This window comes from Momordica charantia (assembly GCF_013281855.1).
Source record: "Momordica charantia cultivar OHB3-1 chromosome 8 unlocalized genomic scaffold, Mcharantia_2.0 BLBB01000008.1, whole genome shotgun sequence".
Taxonomy (NCBI): Eukaryota; Viridiplantae; Streptophyta; class Magnoliopsida; order Cucurbitales; family Cucurbitaceae; genus Momordica; species Momordica charantia.
Genome location: NW_028275166.1, coordinates 25,686,844 through 25,712,871, shown reverse-complemented (window position 1 = coordinate 25,712,871; position 26,028 = coordinate 25,686,844). Strand labels below are relative to the sequence as shown.

Here is a 26,028-nt window from a genome sequence, read left to right as displayed (position 1 = left end):
ATGTATTGTTCTTATATGCTCCAATTTCCTTTACTGTTTTCATTTTACAGGGATACTACCTTGCTACGTCTCGCGAATTGACTCGTCTCGACTCGATAACAAAAGCCCCAGTGATTCATCACTTCTCAGAAAGCATACAAGGAGTTATAACTATCCGCTCTTTTGGAAAACAAGATAAGTTTTGCAAAGAGAATGTTAAACGAGTTAATGATAATTTGCGTATGGATTTCCACAATTATGGATCGAATGTGTGGTTGGGATTCCGTTTGGAGATGCTAGGAAGTCTAGTGTTTTGCATTTCAGCATTGTTCTTGATCATACTACCTAGCTCCATTATCAAGCCCGGTGAGTGTGAATTGTCCATCCTGATGGAAAAATATGTCATATTCTTTAAGCATTTGACAGACTGTGCTTAAAATTATCATTACTTATTGCAGAAAATGTCGGTTTGTCGTTGTCGTATGGATTGTCTTTGAATAGTGTCATGTTCTGGGCCATATACATGAGCTGCTTCATTGAAAACAAAATGGTGTCTGTCGAGAGGGTGAAGCAATTTTCTGTCATACCACCAGAAGCGGAATGGAAAATTAAAGACTCTCTTCCTTCCCCAAATTGGCCTTCCCATGGAAATGTTGATCTCAAAGATTTGCAGGTAATAGGCTCTTGAGCTACTGACTACTTTCTTCATAAGATCTCATTTTTCGTCTTCCTCCCTTGATTTTTTGAGATACCCTCCTTAAACTAGTGTTAGAGTGGGTGAAGCTTTTCTGACAGTAGTAGGGTGGGCCTCGAGCATAATACAACGAGTGGGGCTCGAGACTATGATTATTGAAAAACATTGAATTAGATGATATAGGAGCTGAACTCTCTGCAGCCTATATTACAATACTTCTGTTTCAAGATATGGTAATGTGATTATCCATCAATTCCCTACTATATGTTTTGTTAATTAAATTTTTTTGCCGAGTAACAGGTTCGATATCGGCCAAACACTCCTTTAGTCATTAAGGGTATTACTTTAACCATCTATGGAGGAGAGAAGATCGGTGTCGTTGGTCGAACGGGGAGTGGGAAATCAACTCTAGTCCAAGTGTTGTTCAGACTAGTGGAACCTACAGGAGGAAAGATAATTATTGATGGCATTGACATAGCCACGTTGGGGCTTCACGATCTCAGGTCTCGGCTCGGGATCATTCCGCAAGAACCAGTTCTTTTCGAGGGGACGGTGAGAAGCAATATCGATCCAGTTGGTCAGTATTCTGATGAAGAGATATGGAAGGTAAGAACATTCTTTATATTATATGCCTTATCCGTTGATTTAAGCACGTCACACTAGAGTGAGAATTTGAAACATTTAAATTGGCAATAGTGCTGCAACTGCAACACGATGAGCATGTCTTTGTTTCGATGGTCTGTGATTCAATCTCTATCTTGAACTATAACAATATATAATCGATATTTCAGAGCTTGGATCGGTGCCAACTCAAAGACGTCGTGGCTTCAAAAACCGAAAAACTAGATTCTCCAGGTGCTTTATCTGATTATCTCTTCTTCTCTTCTCTAAACTTTTTGAATGATGGATTCTGTTGTTTGTGTCTTTAGAAATCTACCAAATATTCACTGTTGCCAATCTTAACAGTTGTTGACAATGGAGAAAACTGGAGCGTGGGGCAGAGGCAGCTTCTCTGCCTAGGAAGGGTAATGCTAAAGCGCAGTAGGCTTTTGTTCATGGACGAAGCAACTGCATCGGTCGACTCGAAAACCGATGCTTTGATTCAAAAGATCATCCGAGAGGATTTCGGGATGTGTACGATCATAAGCATAGCCCACAGAATTCCCACAGTCATGGACTGCGACCGAGTTTTGGTTATTGATGCAGGCAAGTGTTATTAACCCGACACGATATCTAAACCATCTCAAGTCCCCCAAAGTAACCTCTTTTTATTCATATTGAACAGGAAAAGCAAGAGAATTTGATAGTCCCTCTCAGCTGATTCAGAGGCCATCACTTTTTGGGGCATTGGTTCAAGAGTATGCCAACCGCTCCTTAGACCTCTAAGCGGACTGCTTTGCAATTTGGTTAGGCTTCTTGATGTCGAGTCTCGAGCAGCAACGCAAGCCGTAAAGAACGCGAGCTCGGGTTTTGTTTCGGATGAGTAGAAAATAGTGATGGAAAAAGAAATCAAGCCTATCCTTCCAAAGATTAATCAGGTATAGCAACCCTTCACAATATTGGCTTTGGCCATTGGTATGATTCTATTGGGAGTATTTGGCCAAAGTTTTATTATTAATTTTGTCACTATTTTTGTTTTAAAAATATGTGTAAGATTAGAATTCTTAATTTGATACTTACAAAATTTTTAATTATTTAGTATAAATTAACAAATTCATCATTAATGTATTATCGAATAAATTGGAAATTTCGTACATAACACGCATAAAGACTAGTAATTATAAATGTAGGCATAATTAAAAAGCTAATTTCACTTGATCATAATTGCAAATATTCTCACTTAGGCAAAATTTATGCAGTAATTGTATCTGTGAGCCTTCATACTATAATTTTGTATTTATAAATAATTTTTGTAATATTAGTGTACTCTACATAACTTTTTATATGATCTTGAGGTGGTAAAGAGTATCCCAGAAAATTTCCCCCATGAGCTAAACTTCTTTCAAGAGTATACGTTGAGCATATCTCATGCCAAAATTAATTAATTAAGGAGTTTAACTCATTTATTTAATATCATTTAATGGCAAAAATTAGTAGAAAATATTTAGGTCGTGACTAAACCCTAAATTGATAGCTCATTATTTTTTTAAGAAAATCTCAATTTTGATCTTTTTGCAATGATATTATTTTCTAGCACATTAATCTACCTAATGCTCACATTTTCTATAGAAATGGCATTTTTCGAACATTATTTGTCTTACAAAGTTTTTTAGAAAAATATAAAAATTTGAAAACGTATTTACCCCGTTAGAAATATGACATATATCCCGTGAAAGTTTGAATTCATGATTAATTAGTCGGAAATATATATCTTAACTGGTTGAACTACATTCATGTTGGCCTATTGTTCATGAGTTATATCATATAAACTCATTATATAGGTATATGATAGAATAATGGTAAAATCATTAGTTATATCATATACTAATTGCTACTTTTACCTAACCATTATTTTAGACACATCATGTTCTTTAGATCATTTATGAGATGCTTTAAATTTTTATTTTCTTGATACCATTCTTTTAAAATCGTCAAATATTTTTTAGCCAAAACTTTGGAACTAATTTTATAGTTTCTCGTCTCATAGCCAAAAGTTGGAAAATTCTATAAACACTTGGGTACTATTTTAAATATTTATAGAAAAAGAAATGTTTCATTTTGTATTTCTGCAGTTCTCTTTTAATCACAAAATTGAAAACTATTTTTTTTTTCTTTTAAATTTGACTTGACCTCAAATTTCTCTAGGATACATAAGAATAATATTCATCCTGCATGCATTATATAGAAGTAGAACAAATAAGAGAGAATACCAAAAGATTTTGAGCCCCTAATTGATATATTCAATCATATAATATAAATACAAGTGCAATAATATTTATTTTGTGACATCAATCTGCCAAATGCTGTCACATTTTCTTCTACATATGCATAATTTGAACATTATTGTATATCTATATATTATAGTAGAAGTGTGTGATTTTGATTATTCATTGCAGATTATGATAAAGAGAAGTATTGGGTAGATTGTTGTGGAGCTCCAAAATGGTATCCAAATTGGCAACTTTCCCTTTCAAAAAGTTAGAAAACCATTTAGCAGAGAGCTTGGGATATCGTTTTAAATCTGGATCATCCAAATCTATGTAGAATAATCCGTAGCTTGATTGGTAACCATCCAATAGTTCAAATAGGTCCAGAAATGACCATGTGAAATACCCTTTTATATTTGATCCATTCCTGCGACAAATTTCGACGTCGACATTTCTGTAAGTATCGAAAAAATTGGTAAAATATTAAAAAAATATCAACAAAGTATTACTGATGGGACGTGATATTAGTATTATTAAATTTGAACTCAATTTAAAAAGAATAAAATACTTATTTTTATTTTTATAAATTTTTAAAAATATTCATAACATTTAAAAGCTTGATTTAGGGTTAAAAATGCTCTTTTCTTTCAAACTAACTATTTACCTCACATACCATTGTTTGCCCTTCTAAATGACCATCTATTTGATTTTTTTTTTCGAATTTAACATGTGGAAATAGAGATTCGAATTTTTATCTTTTAATCGAAAATATATTTTAACCATTATAACTATGCTCAAGTGAGAGATCACAATTATTTGATTTTAATCAATGTCCTACCACATTCAATCTTAAGACTAATACTTTCAAAAGAAAATTTAATCTATTATTATTATATTTTTCTTTTCTTAAAGTAGAAGCATCAGATTTGATCTAGTAAAGAAATGATATTTAGTAAAAATATGAAGATTGACCCTTTGAAGAAATGTCACATTAAAGTTAAAATATATAATATATATATATATATATATATATATATATATATATATATATATATTACCTCAAAGCATCAAGAACTGCTCCGATGTAGCCATGCATGTACTCCACTCTTGGCACATCTTTCAATGATGAATTTCTCTTAATTGGAAGACCTAATAAGATATTCCCACCAAAAATCTATCAAGTAAATTCAGTATAAAAATACGTTAAATTAACTACTACCTGAATTTTTAAAAATTTCAGTGTCATATATATATATATATGTACATCATCGTTAGTGAAATGATTTAGCACAACATGACATAAAGAAATTGCAAGACAAAATTCAAGCTAACGTATTTTCGTGTGCACCACATTTTACGTGGTGTTAGATCATTATTCATTAGTCCAATTAACATGCAAACGTCACATTTAAATAATAATGTCAATGATATGAATTCATTAAAATCATGGGAGGTTTCTCTTTTCAGTTTAAACACTAAATAAACACAGAATCTTCTTTTGGCAGAACTTGGAAATATAAATTATATTATTTTTTTGAAGGGGTAGAGAGAGAGACCATTCTCATAGACATAAGTAGGAGGGTTGCCATAAACTTGCTTCAAGTACTCAATCACTCCTTGCAGGCTCTATAATGAAAATGGGTAAACCAAGGGTATCAAAGAAACAAAAATCAAGCATAAATTATATAAAATATTACAAATATATAGAACTTAATTATAATATATATATATATATATTAATTAATGATTATAGTTAATCGTATATGATTGATTATAGTTAATCAATTGACAGGTATATTTGGCCAATACAACCCCCCTTTTTTTATATCTATCATTGATATATCTCAGCCCTCAAAAAAAAAATTGGTAGGTATATTAGTTTTATAGTCCATCAATTTATAAGCATATCATTAATGACTATTATTATGTTTAGGTTAAATTACGGTCTTTTAGAGTTACGTGTCTAATAAATTTCTAAACTTTTTTTTATGTCTAATACATCTCTAAATTTTTAATTTTGTATCTAATAAGTTCCTAATATAACCTATTATACATTTTTTTAAATTCACCAACTTATTAATCATGGGATATAATTTTGTGTATAATAGGACTCTAAACTAGCTTTCAACTCTATATTTAATAGGTCTAGAGGAAATTTTTAAAAATGTCGAATAGATCAGAAACCTATTAGATACAAAATTGAAATTGTAAGCATCTCTTATATATTTTTTAAAGTTGAAGGATTTGTTAGATATGATATTAAAAATTTATGAAAAGTTGTAATTTAACTTAAATCAAATATACTAGTAACTCTAGCTAATTAATGTGTAGGTATGTCACTGATTCATATGTTATACTAATCAAATAAAAACATTTGCAATTGTTCTTTTAAAATGTGCTAAATTTGCAATTATTTTTAGAAAGATCCAAAAATACATGTTCGTAAATATTTTATAAAATTATACTAAAATCAATGGTTCAGCTTCCTTTAAAAAGCAAACCCAACCCGAATTTTCGGTTAACATTTTCTTGTTTTTTGTAAAATGAAAAAAAAAACATGTGTGTTGTTTTCTATTAAAATAAAAGCTTAAATATTCTTGTTTTCTTTTTTATTTTTAGTTCCAATACCTTTAAAGCGTATGTTTTAGTCCTCGTATAATCAAAACATTCGTTTTGATTTTTGAAAAAAATGATCATTTTAATCCCTTCATTTTTATTTTTATTTCATTTATTTTGATCAAAATTTTAGCATGTCATTCAACTCGCTAAATTTTTTGAAATATAGCCATAAATTGTACTAAACGGTTTCGATAGTGTATAAAATTTGTGTTAAAATTTTATAAATATAGATTAAAATTGTCACTTTTTAAAAATACACAAAACAAAAAAAACATAAAAGACGTCTTGAAAGTACAATAACTAAAATGGATATTTTCAAAATATAGAGATCAAAATGAACTAAAGAAAAAAATACATATATAGAGGAACCAAACTAGTATTTACCTTTGAGTTAGTTAGTTTTTTTTTTTTTTTTGGAAAAAGAAAACGAAATGTATTAAGCCACCATTTTTTGTTTTTAGTTGTCTAAAATGAAATTATTTTAAAGAAAAAAGAAATATTTAACCTTATTGGAATTTTAACCATTTATACTTATTATGCATTTTATCAGTCATCTTTTTTTTTAATTATTGTTTTGAAAATAAATACAACATAAACTTGAAACTAAAATTCCATATGATAATTTTTTTAAATATTTTTTAAATTGAAGGCTGTATACTATATTTATATATTCTTTTTTTTAATACCTTTTTGTAATGTTGGCCAAATTTCAAAAACAAGCAAAAATTTTCTTAGAACTACTATTTTTAGTCTATTTTAACTTAGCTATGATTTTAAAAACCAATAAAAATAAATAAATGAATAGTAAACAAGCTTCATTTTTCAAATAGTCTAAAATTTTCCATTTCCAAAATTCATGTGGATATGTGAAGGAAAAAAAAGTAGAAAATGTTACCAAACAAACTCTTCAAATTACAGTACTGACCTCAGGTGTTGTGGCATTATCATGCATTTCTGTATTAAGAAAAAAGTGTTTATTAATTTTCCCTCCCTAAGTAGACTATATAAATACTATATTGATTCTTGTTTGAAGTAGTCATCAATTCAATTTGGTAGTCAAAATGAATTATGTATCAATTAATTATTATTTTTATATAACTATAGCATTATAATTAAATAGGGGGTGAGAATTCCAAAAGATTATGTACTAAAATAAAATAGAAATAAATAAATTCCAATTTTTCAAGTCCATAAACTTTGATGGGCTACTCTAATTTTCTCATACTCAAAGTATGTTTATTTTATCTCTAAAGTTTAACATTTAATTATGCTTTTGATCTTTAAAACTTACAAAATGTCTATTTTAATCTCAAAAATAAAAAAAAAACAAAAAAAACCCAGTTTTATTCTCCAATTCTATAAACTAATAATAGAGATAACATGACTTTGTAAATATGCATATTTTTTTAGTTCATGAAAAAGTTGTATTAATGGTATATATTGGAGCCACATAAATTTGGTTGAGATCAATACTAAATAAATAGGCATAAAAAGGCAAAATAATAGTTATAATCGAAGTTTTTTTTTTTAATTTATGGATTAAAGTGAGACTTATTGACAGTTCAAGAACCAAAACGACTCTTTTTTTTTTCTTTCTAAGGATTTGATACTAAAATAGATATTTTGAAAGTAAAAAGATCGGAAGTAAACAAAACTCACCGATCATGTTTGCTGCCATATCAGCTCCAAAGTCTCTGTTTTGCATCATCAAACTGTGAGGATCATCTTTGATATACCAGTTTTGGTAATGTATGATCCCTATGAAATCAGCAGAGCCCTTCACAAGGCTACTCTCAGCAATGGTGAAATTTGGCATTCTTGAACCCACATTTTTCTTCATCACATTCGGATATTCACCAAACACCAATGGATGAAGGAGCCTAAAATAATGAAGAACAACAAGTGTATCAATCAAATAATTAATCAAGTTTATTTCTTTCAATTCAATGTCTAATTAGTCTACAAATTTTAAAAAAATGTCTCACCAATCAGACACTTTTTCTAGTTGACGGACTTATTAGACATTTTTTAAAATTAGACTAATTGGACAACCTCAAAGTTGATAGACTAGCGGAAAAATATTTTCAACTAATTGAAGTAGTTCATCATATTGCATACTTAAAAAGAAGTGCTTTTGTAAATATTCTAAACTGGTAATGAATTGATGAGTTGAATGTAAAAACTTACCAGTTGACAAGAAACTCATTGCCTCTTTCCACAGCCTTTGCATCTTCTTCTGAATCACTAAAAGGAACAAACCAATACATGTAGATGCTGAGCCCCACAAAGCCATGTTGTTTGTCCTGTATTTTTTTTTTTAAGTTTATTATATATCAATAGTCACCATAAATTTCAAATTTTTGTGTTTATTCTATTCTGGTCCCTAAATTTTTAAATATTATATTTTAGTCCCTGATTTTGCACTACATAATTTTAGTTCTTACTATTATTTTAATTAATAAAAAACTTGATATGAGCATATTTTTGTTTATTTATACACATCGATGAATGCTTGAAACTACTCAAAAACTAGAAACAAGAAACGGTAACATTATGGATCCTTTTACATGTCGGAGTTCCAAATATATTTAGATTATTCTTTTTTTAATTACATATTTAGACTCTTGTTAAATGAGAAAAATTACATGTGAAGGCTGTGGTCTTTTACGTCAAGTTTAAAGACTAAAACAAAACATTAATTTAAAAGTCCAAGGATCAAAACGAACGAACCTGATACGTTTTCTTATACAAACGTGCAGCCGATGCATGTGCCAATAGACAATGATGAACAACCAAGTATGGCTCACTTGAGGAGTTGCCTTTAGAGCAATTTCTTATGCCAAATGGAGATGAGCATCGCTGTGGTGGTAGAAATCCCAAGTCATATCCTCCCATAGCAAATACATTGGGTTCATTCACACTTGTCCAATGTAATACTCTATCTCCAAACTCTCTAAAGCACACCTCTGCATATGCTCTGAAATCTTCTCTACATTCACATTTTGAAAAATGTGTCAGAAGAATAAAAAGTTTAATGACACCATTAAGTTCTGAACTTTCAAGATTCTGTCTAAATAAGATCCATATAGGTTTTACTTTTTTATAGAATAACCATCATGGATGACTCGTTGATCTAAAGGGGTAAGTTAAATTGGAAGGGAATGGGTTCAAATTTCATAATGGTCTCCTATCCTAAGAATTAATTCCTATGTATTTCTCGGTACGAGATCTTTTGTAGGGTTAGACGATTGTCTCGTGATATTAGTTGACGTGTCCGCATGCTGACCCAGACACTCACGAGTATTAAAAAAAATTAGCCAATAGGTCTCTAAACTTTGAAAGTGTTAAATAGATTCTTGAACTTTAAAATTTGTGTCTAATATGTCCCTAAACAATAGAAATATTACTGTATTATTCCTAAGCTTTCAATTTTGTGTCTAATATATCTCTGAAACTTCAATAGAGACTCTTTCAATTCAGTGACCTATTAGAGTATAATTTTTAAAGTGTAGAGACTTATTAGACAGAATCTAAAATTTGAAGAACTAACTTATAATATTTAACCCATAAAAGAGAGTATGAAATAATTGATCCTTACACAATCTTTGGACTGACCCATCCTCCATATTCGTCTTCAAGTGCTCGCGGAAGATCAAAGTTGTGTAACGTTACATGGGGTTGGATGCCTATTTGATCAAATAAATCCACATAATTAATTAAGAATAAAAATCCCATTTAAAAAGTGTGTAAACTTATCATTAATGACTTAACGTAAAATTGTCACCAACCATGACTTATTAGTTCATTTATGAGATTGTTGTAGTACTCTAAGCCCTTTGGATTTATGGGTCCTCTCCCATCTGAGAAATTACAAAACAAAAATCTTATTAAAGTGTAAATGTCTTTTTTGTTTTTCTTTTTTACATCTTTTAATGCAAAAAGACACATATTTATTACTTGGAATAAGTCTTGACCATGAGATGGAAAATCTATAAGCATCAAGTCCAATATCCACCATTAGTTTCACATCTTCCTATAATATATTAGACATAGAGTTTAAGCCAAATTCAAGCATATAAACAAGGGGAAAAAGAAAATCAAATGTAGACCTTGTATTTGTGATACCCATCACATGCTACGTCGCCGTTTCCTCCGGGTCCATCTCCTATACCATATTGAGACAAAAAAAATTTGTTCGTATAATGAATAATAAGAGACCTATATGACATGTTAGTCTGAACATGACTCAATTGGTTAAGACATTTTAATATCGACCAAAAAAGTCAGAGGATCGAATTCCTAACCTCCCGATTCTTTTATTATAGGGTTGAAAATGATAGTGTTAGGTAGGCGTGCCAGAATGAGCAAAAGTATCCCAAATGCTTGGAGTCCTTCCATCTTCTTTCGCTGCTCCCTCTACCTTCACATTTTGTTTAATTTTAATTTTAATTTAATCTCTTTTCTTAATTCAACGACACAAGAGGTGAAATAATTTGAACTTCTGGGATTTGTAAAATTAATCATTTTATATGAAACTAAATAAAATAACCACTCGAATACGACTGTAGACACCGTATTTGGCCCGACTACATTGTTTATTTATTTATTGTTTTATTTTATCTTTAATTTGGATTTTAGACTAAGTTTTTATGTTTAATTGTGTTTTAAGGTAAAGTTTATTTTTAGCAAATATTGACTTTTTTTTTAATTATTAAGAATAAAAAACGTTTTTAAAAGATTTTTTTTTTAAAGTTTTTTTTGCCTCGTCAAAGGCCTACTTTCTTTTCCAGTTTGTTCCCCTTTTACCTCTAAGTTACTTTTTTTAGCATATTATATCGTTGCCCAGTGATGTATTTAAGAGGACGCAAAAGAGAGTTAAAAGGGGGAAGAGGGCTTGAAGTCAGAGAAAAAAAAACTTTGTTTCTCTTGAATCCCATTCTTCTTCTCTCTCTGTGTACAACCCACCGTATCCCTCTTCTTCATCACCTTCAGACTCATCTCTTCGCATTCTAGTTCTTTCCTCATCCATTCTGATAGCAGCTTCCAACCCGACGACACCTGCAGCGGCACCCCGCAAGCTCGGCAGCTTCAGATCCGGCCACCATCAGCTACCAACTCCGACCGTACTCCGACGAGTAAGGCCCACGACGGCGGCACCCGATCCGCGCTCTCGGCAACCCTGCGCCGCGACACGCCGGATTCAACCCGAGCACCTTCACCGGCGATTGACGACCTTCCCTGCGCAGCAGCTCCAGCCCGGCGGCCCGACAGCAACGGCGACGTGACACGAACAGCGGCGATTTCCCCCTGGCTCCGGATCCAGCCCGCGCACAACAACTCCGCGACCCACGACCCATGTGTAAAGCTCCGACGACTCGCGTGAAGACCTCGGACCCGACGAACAGAGGTGGAGAAAGAAGTATTTTTTTTTCTTCTTAAAACTAAAACTAACAGTTTTTTTTGTTTAAAATACCAAAAAACTTAAATGCTAATTTAAAAAATTGATAAATGCTTGTTTTGTTTTGTCTTTGAAAAAAGTAAAATTTTGAAAGAAATTAATTTTATTTTTTTTTAAAACGGATTTTTTTTTTTAAGGAAATCTTGTTTAAAATTAAAGTCTTTAAAGAAAGATAAGATTTCGATTTTTATTTTAGAAATAAAATTTTAAAAGGTTTTATTTTCAAAAAAAATTAAGTTATAAACCAAAACATGGCTTAGTGGCTAAAGACTTGGGTATTTACATTCAAGGCTTGAGATCAAGTCTCTCCAAGAGAATTGTTATTTATTTATTTATTATTTTATTTATTTATTTATTATTATTTTTTTCTTCTTCTATTTTTTCAAAAACTCCAAGGACGGAAATTGGAATTTCCAATATTCCCGAGGTGATAAACTTTTTCTTAATGGCCTTCGTGTCACTCACAATTATTGGGTTCATATTTTATTGCAAAATATGAATTAGTAAACTGTGAGACATTTAAACAAAAATACAAAATTATTTTCTTTCCAGACCAAGTAAAACAATAGGATGATTTATGATAAAATATGGTACCGTTTTCGAACGGGTGTTGTGGGGTGCTAACACCTTCCCTACACACAAATCGACTTCCGAACTAAAACTCTATTTTCGCAGACCATCTTGTCCGTTTTTTTAAATAGGTGACCAATCACACCTCGTATATGATTGGTGGCGACTCCAAACCCCTATCTCGAAAGAGACCCTTCAGGGGATACCGTCGGCCGCTCCGCGTCGCGATGACGTTGCGACAGCTTGGTGACTCCACTGGGGACTTTTAGAGAGTCACGCCATTTGTTTTATCTTTTATCCTGTTGTTTTTTTTTCTATCGGTCATTTTTTTTGTGTGTTATTTTTCTGTTATTTAATGTTTCTTATATAGTCATGCATTTCACACAAATTCACAAGCCTCCTACCCGGACTTTACCTTTAAGACTAGACCGGAGACTGAGTAGTGTGACCTTCGTGGAATCTCGATTCCCGTATAGGCACATGAAAATCTCCACTCAAATTAACCATATTGCGAGAGCATATGAAAATTTGGGGGCCTATTCTCCTCTAGGTTTGCCCGTTAAGCATTGCCTTCACAATCATCTTGCACAAATGTCATCTGTGTGTTTTATGTCTTACTTTGCTATATCTTTGGGGTCGAGTTTTATCCAGGTCATGTTTTAAAAACAAAAAAAGCTAAAAAAAAACCTAATTTATGTTTTAATAAGTATTTCCTTTTTTATCATTTTCCATTTTTACTTAATAACTATTTATATTAAAATAAAAAAAACAAAAGATTTCCAGTGTTTTTGGTTTTCTCCGTTTCTTTTAAGATTTTTTTTTTTTGCAATTGTGCCAAAATTGACTCAAAGTCTTAAATCATTAATATTGGCAGTAAAATTAAAGCATGAGTTCCGGTAAAACTACAACCCAGGATTGGAAGGAGCAAGACCAGGAGACTGTCCGTCAGTGGTCAGAGAACACACAACACATTTATGGTGACGCCTTGTCGGGAAACATCGCCACACCATTTCATCACTTAACATTCCCAAACGACCAATTAGAAGTCCTGAAGCAGTTGTGGGAAGGCTTAAGACCAGACAGAAAAGCCCAGTTCACGAGAAAGTATGGCCATATAGCACAACTCTTGTACGTGCAAGTCAATTTCTCAGCGTTAAGAGCCCTAGTAGAGCATTGGGATCCAGCTTATCAGTGCTTCACCTTTAATGCAGTCGACTTGACTCCCACTATCGAGGAATACCACGTTCTTTTGCAAATACCACTGCAGGAGAAGATTAAGGTTTACTCCTACGACGATGGGCTTACATTAAGGCGAGCCCTATCTCTTCTTTTAGGTAAACTACCTGCTAATGAGATTGAGAAGCATGTGAAAAATAAGGGAGAAAATACATGTCTGCCGATAGAATATGTCCTGTATCTCCGGCAAAGAGTAAGTAACGAAGAAAAGGAGCTAACACTATTGGCTCTATGTTTATTTAACTTGGTCTTGTTTCCTAAGGTTAGTGGATATATCAAAGAGCGGGTGGTCAAGCTATTCGTCAGAATCGAGGCGGGAGTCAATCCCGTAATACCTATCCTTGCAGAAACCTTCCGAGCGCTAAACTTCTGCAGATCAAAAGGAGCAGGGAGATTCCTAGGATGTGTTCAGCTGTTGTATATCTGGATCCTTAGTCATATGAAGTGCCCACTGCAGTTCCACTATCCTCCGGTTAAATATTCAAAATCATGGAATAAGATTCAGAATCCCATCTTTGAATTCAACCAGGCAGGGTGGAGCCCGAGTTACCCAGGAAAAGATGAGTGGAGAGCTTTCTTTGCAGAAATAAGACAAGAAGACGTGGATTGGAAAACTCCATGGATGTCAATCAAACCTATGATGTATAGGTGTGGTAAGTTTCAAAGTTTACCGCTTTTGGGCCTATGGGGATGTACATCTTATGCTCCATTGATGGTGCTGCGCCAGATATGGATACGTCAGTTTATCCCAGTCACACACGACTTGAAGGACTGTGAGTTTGCTTATGATGCCGGGTTTTGCAAAAGTAAAATCAAAGAAATTGTGAAGGCCTGGAGGACGGTCGTCAAAATCCAAAGTGGGCGATACCATGATGATGCATTCGAGACATACATGCATTGGCATGCGAGTAGGGGAAAAATTGTGCTTCTGCTATCAACAGACAAAGGCAAAGCAGACATTCCAGTCAGGAGGGCTCTTACGGAAATAAACCCAAATCATTCCCCTCAACAGAAGTCACGTAGAATGGAATATGAGCTACGAGAAAGATGCTCGACTTCAGCCAGGAAAGGACCACAGTTGGGCTTACCCCATAACATTGAGCCGATATTGCAAGAAACAAGGAAGGTCATGGATCAAGGGAAAGAGAACCGACCGCTAGGTACCGAAGTTCAAGAGTTCAGCAGAGTCTATCGAGTGAGATGGGAAGAAGAGTTAGCCTTGAGAACACAACGAGAAGTTGAAATTATTTCCCTTCGAACAGAAATTTCATCCCTGCGTGAAAAAGTCGTAGTAATGGAAGAAAAGGAAGGACAGTTGGTCCAGTATGCTCAGGAAAACGAGAGGTTAAGGGAAGCTGTTGAAGTTGTTAAGAGTCGTCTCAATCAGACCCAAAGTGCAGCTGAAAAGGTAATGCAGGGTTACACTTGCATCAAAGAGCAGTACAACCAAGCGGAATGTGAATTGGATCAGGTGAAGCGAGATAATATGAGACTACATCACAACTCGGAAGGTGTGCTCACTCAAGTTAGACAAGCCGCTCAAAGGGCGGACGTTTTAGCTGATGAAGCACGAGCTCTCACATCTGCCATTGCCCCTACGCAGCCGAATGGCAGAAGCACACTTAAATTTCTAGGCAAGCTCAGACGAGATCTGGAACATTGAGAACATTTTTACTGAGGCTCTGCTTTAATTTATTTCCAATATAAGGATATAAGCATTTAGCTCAAGTTCGGCACAATTATTTTGTTTTTTTTTTTAATAAAACCTTGAGCTTACTTTCATTTTCTCATTTTTTTATCTAGTTTTTTATTTTATTTATACTCTTTTTTTCATAAAACGAAAAGGGATTGGTCAAGATAGCTCGCTCACCGGCGCCACGCCATAGGTATAGCACAAGGCTTAGGACGAAAATAAAAATGGAAGATGACCGTAAAGCCGAACAGGAAAAAACGAGGAAGGATATTGAAGAGCTGCGAGAGAAGTTAGACGCCATCCTCCTCGCCCTTGAAAAGGGGAAGACGATTGCAGAAACTAGCAATCCAATCCACGAGCCACCAACCCCTCAGTTCCCGCCAGGTTTTGAGCCATCTTTTCGGCCAGCGGGACCGTCTTTCAGGCCAATGACAGAGGGATTTATGCCTCAATACACAACGTACAACCCTCTTTATGATATTCCGGCTGGGCAGTTCCCACCTCCGTTGGTCAGGGGAGCTCCGCAAGCTCCAGCCGGCATTATTTTTCAAGAGCCAGAGCAAGTCATGGCGCCGCCTACAGTCCTTAATCTGGGTGGTCCTCGAGCAAATAAGGACCCAGAAAGACAGGAGGCCCCTAGCAGTGAGAAATTAGAGGTTCTGGAGGAAAGACTGCGAGCAGTAGAGGGAACAGATGTTTTTGGCAACATTGATGCCTCCCAACTATGCTTGGTGTCGGGACTAGTCATCCCTCCAAAGTTCAAAATTCCAGAGTTTGAGAAGTACGATGGTTCTTCTTGTCCTAAGAACCATCTTATCATGTACTGTAGAAAGATGGCAGCGTATATCCAGAATGACAAGCTATTGATACACTGTTTTCAGGATAGTTTGTCTGGCCCGGCTTCCCGTTGGTACATGCATTTAGACAGCGCCCATGTTGGTTCGTGGAAGAATTTGGCTGATTCCTTCCTAAAGCAGTATAAACATAACATAGATATGGCACCCGACCGCTTAGATTTGCAGAGGATGGAGAAAAAAACCACAGAAAGCTTTAAGGAGTACGCTCAAAGATGGCGGGATACAGCTGCTCAGTTCCAGCCTCCTATGACTGATAAAGAGCTATCTTCCATGTTCATTAACACCCTAAAACATCCTTTTTATGATCGGATGATAGGAAGTGCTTCTACGAGCTTCTCCGATATTTTGACTATTGGAGAAAGAATTGAATACGGGGTTAAGCATGGTCGAATAACCAGCACTGTTGGAGAATCGTCAACCACAAAGAATGTGACATCCTCGAAGAAAAAGGAAGGTGAGGTGCAAATGGTAGGCGCCGACCGACACGTTTGGAGGCAACCACCATATGGTAAAACACAGCGGTATGCTCCATATTATTACCTGTCACCATACGGATATAACCAACCGTACGTGAATAATGCTACTTTCCAGTATACTGCCTCTCAGAATTTTAGACCTCCAGCAAGTCAAGGGTTACCAGCAAAATACCGTTTATACTCAGGGGCAGCAGAACAACAGATCGACACGTAAGCAATCTCAGTTTGACCCAATTCCAATGACTTACACTGAGCTCCTGCCCCAGTTATTTCAGAATAATCAACTGGCACCGGTACCCGTGGATCCGATCCAGCCTCCGTACCCAGGATGGTATGATGCAAACGCCCGCTGTGATTACCACGCAGGAGCTATCGGGCATTCTACAGAAAATTGCACAGCACTTAAGTACAGAGTCCAAGCGTTGATCAAGGCAGGATGGCTGACCTTTAAGAAAGAAAATGGTCCGGATGTGAAAAACAATCCGCTGCCAAACCATAAGAATGTACAAATAAATGCAGTTGAATGTCAAGGGATCGAATCAAGGAGTAAAGTATCAAAAATTACAACTCCTATGCAGGAGTTATTTGAAATCCTTTGGAGCCACGGGTATATGTCCATGGAGCATCTCTGCCCAGATATCAGGTGTGAAAGATATGATGAAAACCTGACATGCCCGTACCACGCTGGGGCAAGAGGTCATCCTCTCGAGCAGTGCAGTTGTTTTAAAGAGAAAGTACAAGAGTTGCTGGACTTGAAAATCCTCACAGTTACTCAATCTCACCAGGAACAAAGGATAGATGTGGTAGAGTATGTTTCAACTGCTGAAAGCTCAAGCGCTGCTTATAAGCCAAAACCTCTCACGGTATTGTATCGTGAAAAGCCTGAGGTACCCAGCAACAGCTGGAGGCCAATCACTATCCAGGTCCCCACTCTGTTCGAGTATAGCAGTTCCAAAGCAGTGCCTTGGAAATATGAGTGCAAAGTAACTGTTGGTCAAGAGGCACAATCTTCCTCACTCCCAGTCGACAATATTACCAGAGGGGGAGGTATGACACGAACTGGGAGGTGCTATACTCCAGAGAGCTTGCTAAAGCACACGAATGAGCCCAACAGTACAAATAAAAAAGAGAAAGCAAGCGAAAAGAAAAATGAAAAGGTAGAACAAGATAAAAAAGGGAAGGCCAAGCTCGATGAAGACATTTATGATGAATTTCAGGAGGCAGTTGTGATAAAGGATGTGAGCCCAAAACAACCGGTGTCCGAGGAAGAGACTCAGGAGTTTCTTAAGCTAATCAAACAGAGTGAGTACAAGATTATTGAACAATTGGGTCGAACACCAGCAAGGATCTCTATTTTATCTTTGCTGCTATCCTCTGAGGCGCATCGGAACACATTGCTGGAGGTATTGAAGCAAGCTTTTGTATCTCAAGACATCACAGTGGACAATCTGAGCAGTGTTATGGGAAATATAACTGCGTCCAGTTCCATCACCTTTACTGATGAGGAGATACCACCGGAGGGTACAGGACACACCAAAGCTCTCCACATCTCAGTGAAGTGTAAAAACTTCCTGGTAGCCAAGGTCCTTGTTGACAACGGATTGTCGTTAAACATAATGCCAAGGTCCACACTAGAGAGATTACCTGTTGATATCTCTCATATGAGGCCGAGCACTGTGATAGTAAGGGCATTTGATGGAGCCCGCAGTGCCGTTGTTGGGGAAATTGAGATCCCGATCCAAATAGGTCCTTGCACTTTTGATATAACATTTTAAGTTATGGACATAATATCAGCCTACAGTTTCTTGCTGGGGCGACCTTGGATACATTCGGCAGGAGCAGTCTCATCCACTTTGCATCAAAAAATTAAATTTGCAGTTGATCAGAAGTTGGTGATCATATTAGGACAGGAGGATATTCTGGTTTCAAAACTCGCTTCGATGTCTTATGTAGAGGCAGCAGAAGAGGCTCATGAATCTTCATTCCAGTCATTTGAGATTGCAAATGCAACAACCTTACATGGGAAAAGTGGGAAACCTAGTCCACACTTATTAAATGCTACCTTTAAGAAAGATGGGGGCAATTTGGACAAAATGCTAAGGATGGCAAATAACAAAAAAAGATTTGGGTTGGGGTACAAGCCAAGCAGAAAAGACTTCGTCAGAGTGCAGAACCATGAGAAAACTAAGTGCTTGATCAGATTTGAGAATGAAGAGCGAGACTACCCAGGCAGGACTGTCCCACCTCTATGTTGTTCTTTCAGGAGTGCTGGGGTAATCAACCAGAATGACCACGAATACTCTACAGTTGCAGCCTTAGTAGACGAAGAAGAAGAGCGGTCTGGTCCTTTTGTTTTCCCGTGCCCAGATGGTTTCGAGCTTAGCAATTGGACCGTGTTAGAATTACCATCTTTCCATAACATTTCAAAGTAATTTTATTGTTATTATTTTCTACCCTCTTTTTACTCAATTTCCGAGCTTACAATTTCCTGTATGTTCGTTTCTTTTTCTTTTCTTCAAAATCAATAAAGTTTTTCGTTCACTTTATCTTTGTTTCATTTTGTCATTCGCTCTTTCCTGTTGGTTCAATATATTCATTTGTTTCCTTTCCTTTTCCTCTCTCCCTCATTATGTTTTAAGCAGTAATACTGAGATCGAATGTGATAATAATTCAAGATACAAGCTTGTCACACCGATATACAATGTCGAGTCGGATGAGGAAATAATTGATGAGCCATCAGCTGAGTTGTTAAGAATGTTGGAAGAAGAAGAAAAGACGTTGGGACCCCATGGGGAGTCAACTGAGATAGTTAACTTGGGATCGCAAGCCGAGGTCAAAGAAGTAAAAATTGGCACGAACATGTCTTTAGAAAGTCGTAAGAAGTTAATAGAATTACTTAATGAGTTTGCTGATGTATTTGCTTGGTCTTATCAAGACATGCCTGGTTTAGACACAGACATTGTGGTCCACAAGTTGCCAATCAACCCAGAGTGCAAGCCTGTGAGACAGAAATTACGGAAAATGAGACCAGATATGTTAATCAAAGTAAAGGACGAAGTAAGGAAACAAATTGATGCTGGTTTCCTTACAGTATCCAATTATCCAGAGTGGGTTGCAAACATAGTCCCAGTACCGAAGAAAAATGGACAAGTACGACCCGTGTGTGGACTACAGGGATTTGAATCGTGCGAGTCCAAAAGACAACTTCCCGCTTCCTCATATTGATGTGTTGGTAGACAATACTGCCGGTTTCTCTACTTTCTCTTTTATGGATGGATTCTCAGGATACAACCAGATCAAGATGGCACCTGAAGATCGTGAAAAAACCACATTCATTACACTATGGGGCACCTTTTGCTATAAAGTTATGGCATTTGGGCTAAAGAACGCTGGGGAAACCTACCAGCGTGCTATGGTTACCCTATTTCATGACTTGATGCATAAAGAAATTGAGGTTTATGTAGATGCTATGATCGCCAAGTCAAGGCAAGGAGAAGAGCATACACTTGTCCTAAGAAAGCTATTTGAGCGATTGAGGAAATTCCAGCTAAAACTCAATCCCAATAAGTGCACATTTGGGGTAACCTCTGGGAAACTTCTCGGCTTTGTAGTAGGCCAGGAAGGCATTAAAGTCGATCCTGATAAAGTCAAAGCAATTCTAGAGATGCCACCTCCCAAAACACAAAAAGAAGTCAGAGGATTCTTAGGACGACTCAATTACATCGCGAGATTCATTTCCCACCTAACGGCAACTTGCGAGCCCATTTTCAAATTGCTCCACAAGAACAACGACGAGATATGGGGCGAGGATTGCCAAGTAGCATTTGACAAGATTAAGCAAATATTTGCAGAGTCCTCCAATTCTTGTGCCACCAACTTTAGGTCGACCCCTCATTTTATATCTCACGGTGACGGAAAACTCCATGGGATGTGTGCTGGGGCAGCATGATGATTCAGGCAGGAAGGAGCAGGCCATATACTACTTAAGTAAGAAGTTCACCGATTGCGAGACTAGATACTCTCCCGTAGAAAAGACTTGTTGTGCTCTAGCTTGGGCTGCCCATCGTCTTAGACAATATATGTTGTATTATACGACATGGCTCATCTCAAAAATTGACCCCATAAAGTACATTTTTGAAAAGTCATCTCTCTCGGGTAGAATTGCAAGATGGCAAGTACTCTTATCTGAGTACGATATTGTCTATGTAACTCAAAAGGCAATTAAGGGGTTGCTCTAGCTGACTACCTAGCCCAACAACCCATAAACGACTATGAAGCAATGAAGTTCGACTTCCCAGACGAGTATATCTCCACCATAACCACAGATGAAGAAAATTTAGACCCACAAGCATGGACTATGATGTTTGATGGTGCTTCTAACGAGCTAGGTCATGGGATAGGGGCAATATTAATAACACCCGAAGGAAATTTGTTTCCTCTTACCGCTAGATTATGTTTCGACTGCACGCATAATATGGCTGAGTATGAAGCATGTTCTATGGGTATCCAAACTGCTGTGGATATGAAAGTTAAGAAACTCAAGGTCTTTGGAGATTCTATGCTAGTGGTTTATCAATTAAGAGGAGATTGGGAAACAAGAGACACCAAATTGCTGCCTTACAAACAACTTATAACAGAATTGGCGCAGGAGTTTGATGAAATCTCATTCGATCACTTACCAAGAGAAAGCAATCAGATGGCAGATGCACTGGCAACATTAGCAGTTATGTTCAATATAGAACTCAACGAGGAGATTCAACCGATTAAAATTGAGAAAAGAGACGTCACAGCCTATTGCATGAGTATTGAGGAAGAGTTTGATGGCAAACCGTGGTTTCATGACATCAAGCAGTACGTCAAGCGCAAAGAGTATCCTCTCAGCGCCTCAGAAAATGATAAACGCACCATTCGCAAGTTGGCAGCAATTTTTTTCTTAAATGGAAAGATCCTGTACAAGAGAAACCACGACATGGTTCTCCTAAGATGCCTCGAGAAAATAGAGGCCAATAAGATTATGGAGGAAATTCATGAAGGGATATGTGGCACTCATGCAAATGGGCATATGATGGCTAGAAAAATTTTGAGAGCTGGCTATTACTGGTTGACAATGGAAACAGACTGCATTAAATATGCAAGGAAGTGCCATAAATGTCAAATTTATTCAGACAAAGTTCATGCCCCTACTTCTCATCTGCATACCTTGACAGCTCCTTGGCCCTTTTCTATGTGGGGCATGGACGTAATAGGTCCCATCGAACCTAAAGCATCAAACGGGCATCGGTTTATCTTGGTAGCCATAGATTATTTTACCAAGTGGGTAGAGGCAGCTTCTTATCGAGATGTGACAAAAGGAGTTGTCATCAAATTCATTAAGAAAGAGATTATCTGTCGTTATGGTCCTCCTGAAACCATAATTTCCGATAATGCAAGGAATTTAAACAATAAAATGATGATCGAGCTCTGCGAGCAGTTTAAAATCAAGCATCTCAACTCAACACCTTACCGACCTAAGATGAATGAGGCAGTAGAAGCTGCCAACAAAAACATAAAGAGAATCGTTGAAAAGATGACTGTAACTTACAGGGATTGGCATGAAATGCTTCCGTTTGCCTTGCATGGTTACCGCACCTCAGTCCGTACATCAACTGGGGCAACGCCATTTTCTTTAGTCTATGGCATGGAAGCCGTTCTTCCCGTTGAGGTTGAAATTCCATCTCTGCGGGTTCTCATAGAGGCTAAGTTACAAGAGGCCGAATGGGTTCAAAGACGCTACGAGCAGTTGAACTTTGTGGAAGAAAAGAGATTGACAGCATTATGCAGAGGACAACTCTATCAAAGAAGGATGATGAAGGCCTATGACAAGAAGGTACGGCCAAGAAGATTCAGAGAGGGAGATTTGGTTCTTAAAAGAATTCCCCCATTTCAGAAAGATCACCGAGGCAAATGGACCCCGAATTATGAAGGACCATTCGTGGTGAAAAAAGCCTTCTCCGGAGGAGCACTAGTTCTGATCAACATGGATGGCGACGAGTTGGCAAATCCAGTCAGTTCAGACCATGTCCGAAAGTATTATGCATAATTTCTCAATGGTTGTATCGTTAGAAGATCAGACAATGTTGTACAGAAGTTGACTAAATGTATTGGAGAGTCTCACTTTGATCTCAGTATTTTGCTTAATTTCCACTCTTTGTTGTAGTATACGAATAAGAATCGTATCTTTGAGACATGTACCTCGTCATAAAGTCCATTCTTCATTTGCCTTTCCTTACGCATCTACTTATTAAATGATGGTTATTCGCACTATCCAAGACTAAGTGCTATCGAAATTAAAGGGTGCGGGAAACTCAAAATGGACTCCGCCCTGCTATTGGACGATCATTCTCTAAAGGCCAGTCAGGCAAGTATGGGGCAAAGTTGTTATCGTTTTGCCTACTGAAAGTTTATTTAGAAAGGAAAATGCAGTGATCGGGCTATTTCGACAATCCCAAATTTATTTTTAAAACATTTGATTTCACTTTCTTCTTTTTAAGGTTGATTTTCCCTTTTGTTATTATGCTTCAAGAGCATGTTTCTTTCATTTTTCTTTGAGCTTTGTGACTTTGCTTTTCGCTCGAGTAAACGTCAAGCCTGGTCCGTTATCTTTAGTTTCTTGTTGGTTAAATCAAACCCGGTCAAGCCTGGTCGAAGCCTGTGTCAAGCCAGGTCCGTTATCTTTACTTTTACTGTTTGGTTAATCGAACCCGGTCAAGCCTGGTCGAAGCCTGGGTCAAGCCAGGTCCTTTATCCTCTTTTTCCTGTCGTTTAAATTAAACCCGGTCAAGCCTGGTCAAAGCCTATGTCAAGCCAGGTCCGTTACTTTAATTTTCCTGTTTGATTAAATCGATCCCGGTCAAAAGTCGTGATCGAAGCCTGTGTCAAGCCAGGTCCATTCCCATTACTTTTATCTTTAGTTAAAACACAGGTCTGCTTCATCGTACCTATCAAGAAAGATCCACTGTCTTGAGCTTTAAAATAAAAATTTCGTCTTCCCAATACTTTGTCTTTTTGCCTTTGTCTACCCTTTTAGTTCCGCAAGAGTACACAAAGGGGGGCAAGCTGTAGACTCCGTATTTGGCCCGACTACATTGTTTATTTATTTATTGTTTTATTTTATCTTTCATTTGGATTTTAGACTAAGCTTTTATGTTTAATTGTGTTTTAAGGTAAAGTTTATTTTTAGCAAATATTGACTTTTTTTTAATTATTAAGAATAAAAAACGTTTTTAAAAGATTTTTTTTTTTTAAGTTTTTTTTGCCTCGTCAAAGGCCTACTTTCTTTTCCAGTTTGTTCCCCTTTTACCTCTAAATTACTTTTTTTAGCATATTATACCGTTGCCCAGTGATGTATTTAAGAGGACGCAAAAGAGAGTTAAAAGGGGGGAAGAGGGCTTGAAGTCAGAGAAAAAAAATTGTTTCTCTTAAATCACATTCTTCCTTCTCTCTCTGTGTACAACCCACCGTATCCCTCTTCTTCATCACCTTCAGACTCATCTATTCGCATTCTAGTTCTTTCCTCATCCATTCTGATAGCAGCTTCCAGCCCGATGACACCTGCAGCGGCACCCCGCAAGCCCGGCAGCTTCAGATCCGGCCACCATCAGCTACCAACTCCGGCCGTACTCCGACGAGTAAGGCCCACGACGGCGGCACCCAATCCGCGCCCTCGGCAACCCTGCGCCGCGACACGCCGGATTCAACCCGAGCACCTTCACCGGCGATTGACGACCTTCCCTGCGCAGCAGCTCCAGCCCGGCGGCCCGACAGCAACGGCGGCGTGACACGAACAGCGGCGATTTCCCCCTACAGCAACCTCCGACCAGCGAACCTCCTGGCTCCGAATCCAGCCCGCGCACAACAACTCCGCGACCCACGACACGTGTGTAAAGCTCCGACGACTCGCGTGAAGACCTCGGACCCGACCAACAGAGGTGGAGAAAGAAGTATTTTTTTTTTCTTAAAACTAAAACTAACAGTTTTTTTTTGTTTAAAATACCAAAAAACTTAAATGCTAATTTAAAAAATTGATAAATGCTTGTTTTGTTTTGTCTTTGAAAAAAGTAAAATTTTGAAAGAAATTAATTTTTTTTTCTTTTTTTTTAAAACGGATTTTTTTTTTAAGGAATCTTGTTTAAAATTAAAGTCTTTAAAGAAAGATAAGATTTCGATTTTTATTTTAGAAATAAAATTTTCAAAGGTTTTATTTTCAAAAGAAATTAAGTTATAAACCAAAACATGGCTTAGTGGCTAAAGACTGAGGTATTCACATCCAAGGCTCGAGATTAAGCCTCTCCAAGGGAATTGTTATTTATTTATTTATTATTTTATTTATTTATTATTTTTTTTTCTTCTTCTATTTTTTCAAAAACTCCAAGGACGGAAATTGGAATTTCCAATATTCCCGAGGTGATAAACTTTTTCTTAATGGCCTTCGTGTCACTCACAATTATTGGGTTCATATTTTATTGCAAAATATGAATTAGTAAACTGTGAGACATTTAAACAAAAATACAAAATTATTTTCTTTCCAGACCAAGTAAAACAATAGGATGATTTATGATAAAATGTGGTATCGTTTTCGAACGGGTGTTGTGGGGTGCTAACACCTTCCCTACACACAAATCGACTTCCGAACTAAAACTCTATTTTCGCAGACCATCTTGTCCGTTTTTTTAAATAGGTGACCAATCATACCTCGTATATGATTGGTGGCGACTCCAAACCCCTATCTCAAAAGAGACCCTTCAGGGGATACCGTCAGCCGCTCCGCGTCGCGATGACATTGCGACAACGACGAATCGTGAAAAACAATATTTTCAAGTGAAACATCTTTTCTATTAGCACTTTTGAAATATACGTCAAGAGTAGGTATGATTTAAGTGCTTTCTAGTGAAGTACTTTTTCTTTTCTTTTTTGTGAAGGTTAATTAGGAGTATATTGCAAGGAAATTAAAGTGTTTGGTCGTGGCTCGAGATCAAAGCACAATAAGATAAAGAAAACTTGTCAATAAAAATGTAGCAGAAACAAGAACCAGAACAAGAACAACAAGAACAAACACCGTTAAAAAATATAAACATAAACATCTGAACTAGAAAATAAAAGTAACTCAATTATATGAAATTAAATCCCAATCAAAACCCGTCAAAGTTTTTTGACTCTAGGATAATCACCATCCCATCAAGTTATAAGACGAGTATAAACATCACTATGAACCAGAGGTAAAATAACTAAAGCCGGACGATAGGTACCACCATAAATTCTTGAATTACGTTCAAGAAACAACTGACCTGATAAGCTGTTGTGCCAGAGCCAAAAACAAAATCAGATGGAAAATCATGTCTATTGTAATCACCAACGGCTCCTAAACTTGAATTTAACAGCATCCAAAATACCAAAAACACACCCAAATTTGACATCTTTCTCCCAAACACCAATATCAGTTCTTCAGAATACACAACTTTTTATAAGAAATTGAAGTGATCTAATTTCACGAGAGAATCCAATAAAGCTTAAAAATGGATCTGTTTTCTTACCCTCAATCTC

General features: G+C 36.4%; 2 protein-coding genes across 4 annotated transcripts in view; one reads left to right on the top strand and one right to left on the bottom strand.

Annotated features, from left to right (window-relative positions):
* LOC111013247 (ABC transporter C family member 14) overlaps positions 1 to 4,052 on the top strand; it is a 12,562-nt gene extending 8,510 nt beyond the window's left edge. For 2 of the 3 annotated variants that reach the window (XM_022287664.2, XM_022287665.2), the window contains exons 7-12: positions 51 to 345; positions 438 to 652; positions 974 to 1,279; positions 1,465 to 1,528; positions 1,640 to 1,879; positions 1,959 to 2,397. In XM_022287664.2, coding sequence (XP_022143356.1) covers positions 51 to 345; positions 438 to 652; positions 974 to 1,279; positions 1,465 to 1,528; positions 1,640 to 1,879; positions 1,959 to 2,059 — 1,221 coding nt within the window. In that variant the 3' untranslated portion in view covers positions 2,060 to 2,397. Of the gene's footprint in view, positions 1 to 50; positions 346 to 437; positions 653 to 973; positions 1,280 to 1,464; positions 1,529 to 1,639; positions 1,880 to 1,958; positions 2,398 to 3,729 lie in introns of those variants that run through there. The other variant, XR_002601657.2, reaches the window with a different exon arrangement.
* LOC111013223 (beta-glucosidase 11) lies at positions 3,721 to 26,028 on the bottom strand. Its single transcript, XM_088127011.1, has 13 exons — positions 25,773 to 26,028; positions 10,464 to 10,575; positions 10,269 to 10,324; positions 10,117 to 10,192; positions 9,948 to 10,019; positions 9,758 to 9,845; positions 8,890 to 9,148; positions 8,347 to 8,462; positions 7,819 to 8,039; positions 7,085 to 7,113; positions 5,097 to 5,166; positions 4,599 to 4,689; positions 3,721 to 3,994 (listed from the first exon to the last, which is right to left on the bottom strand). Exons 1-13 carry the CDS (start codon positions 25,899 to 25,901, stop codon positions 3,721 to 3,723), a joined length of 1,593 nt encoding a protein of 530 aa, XP_087983137.1. The 5' UTR covers positions 25,902 to 26,028.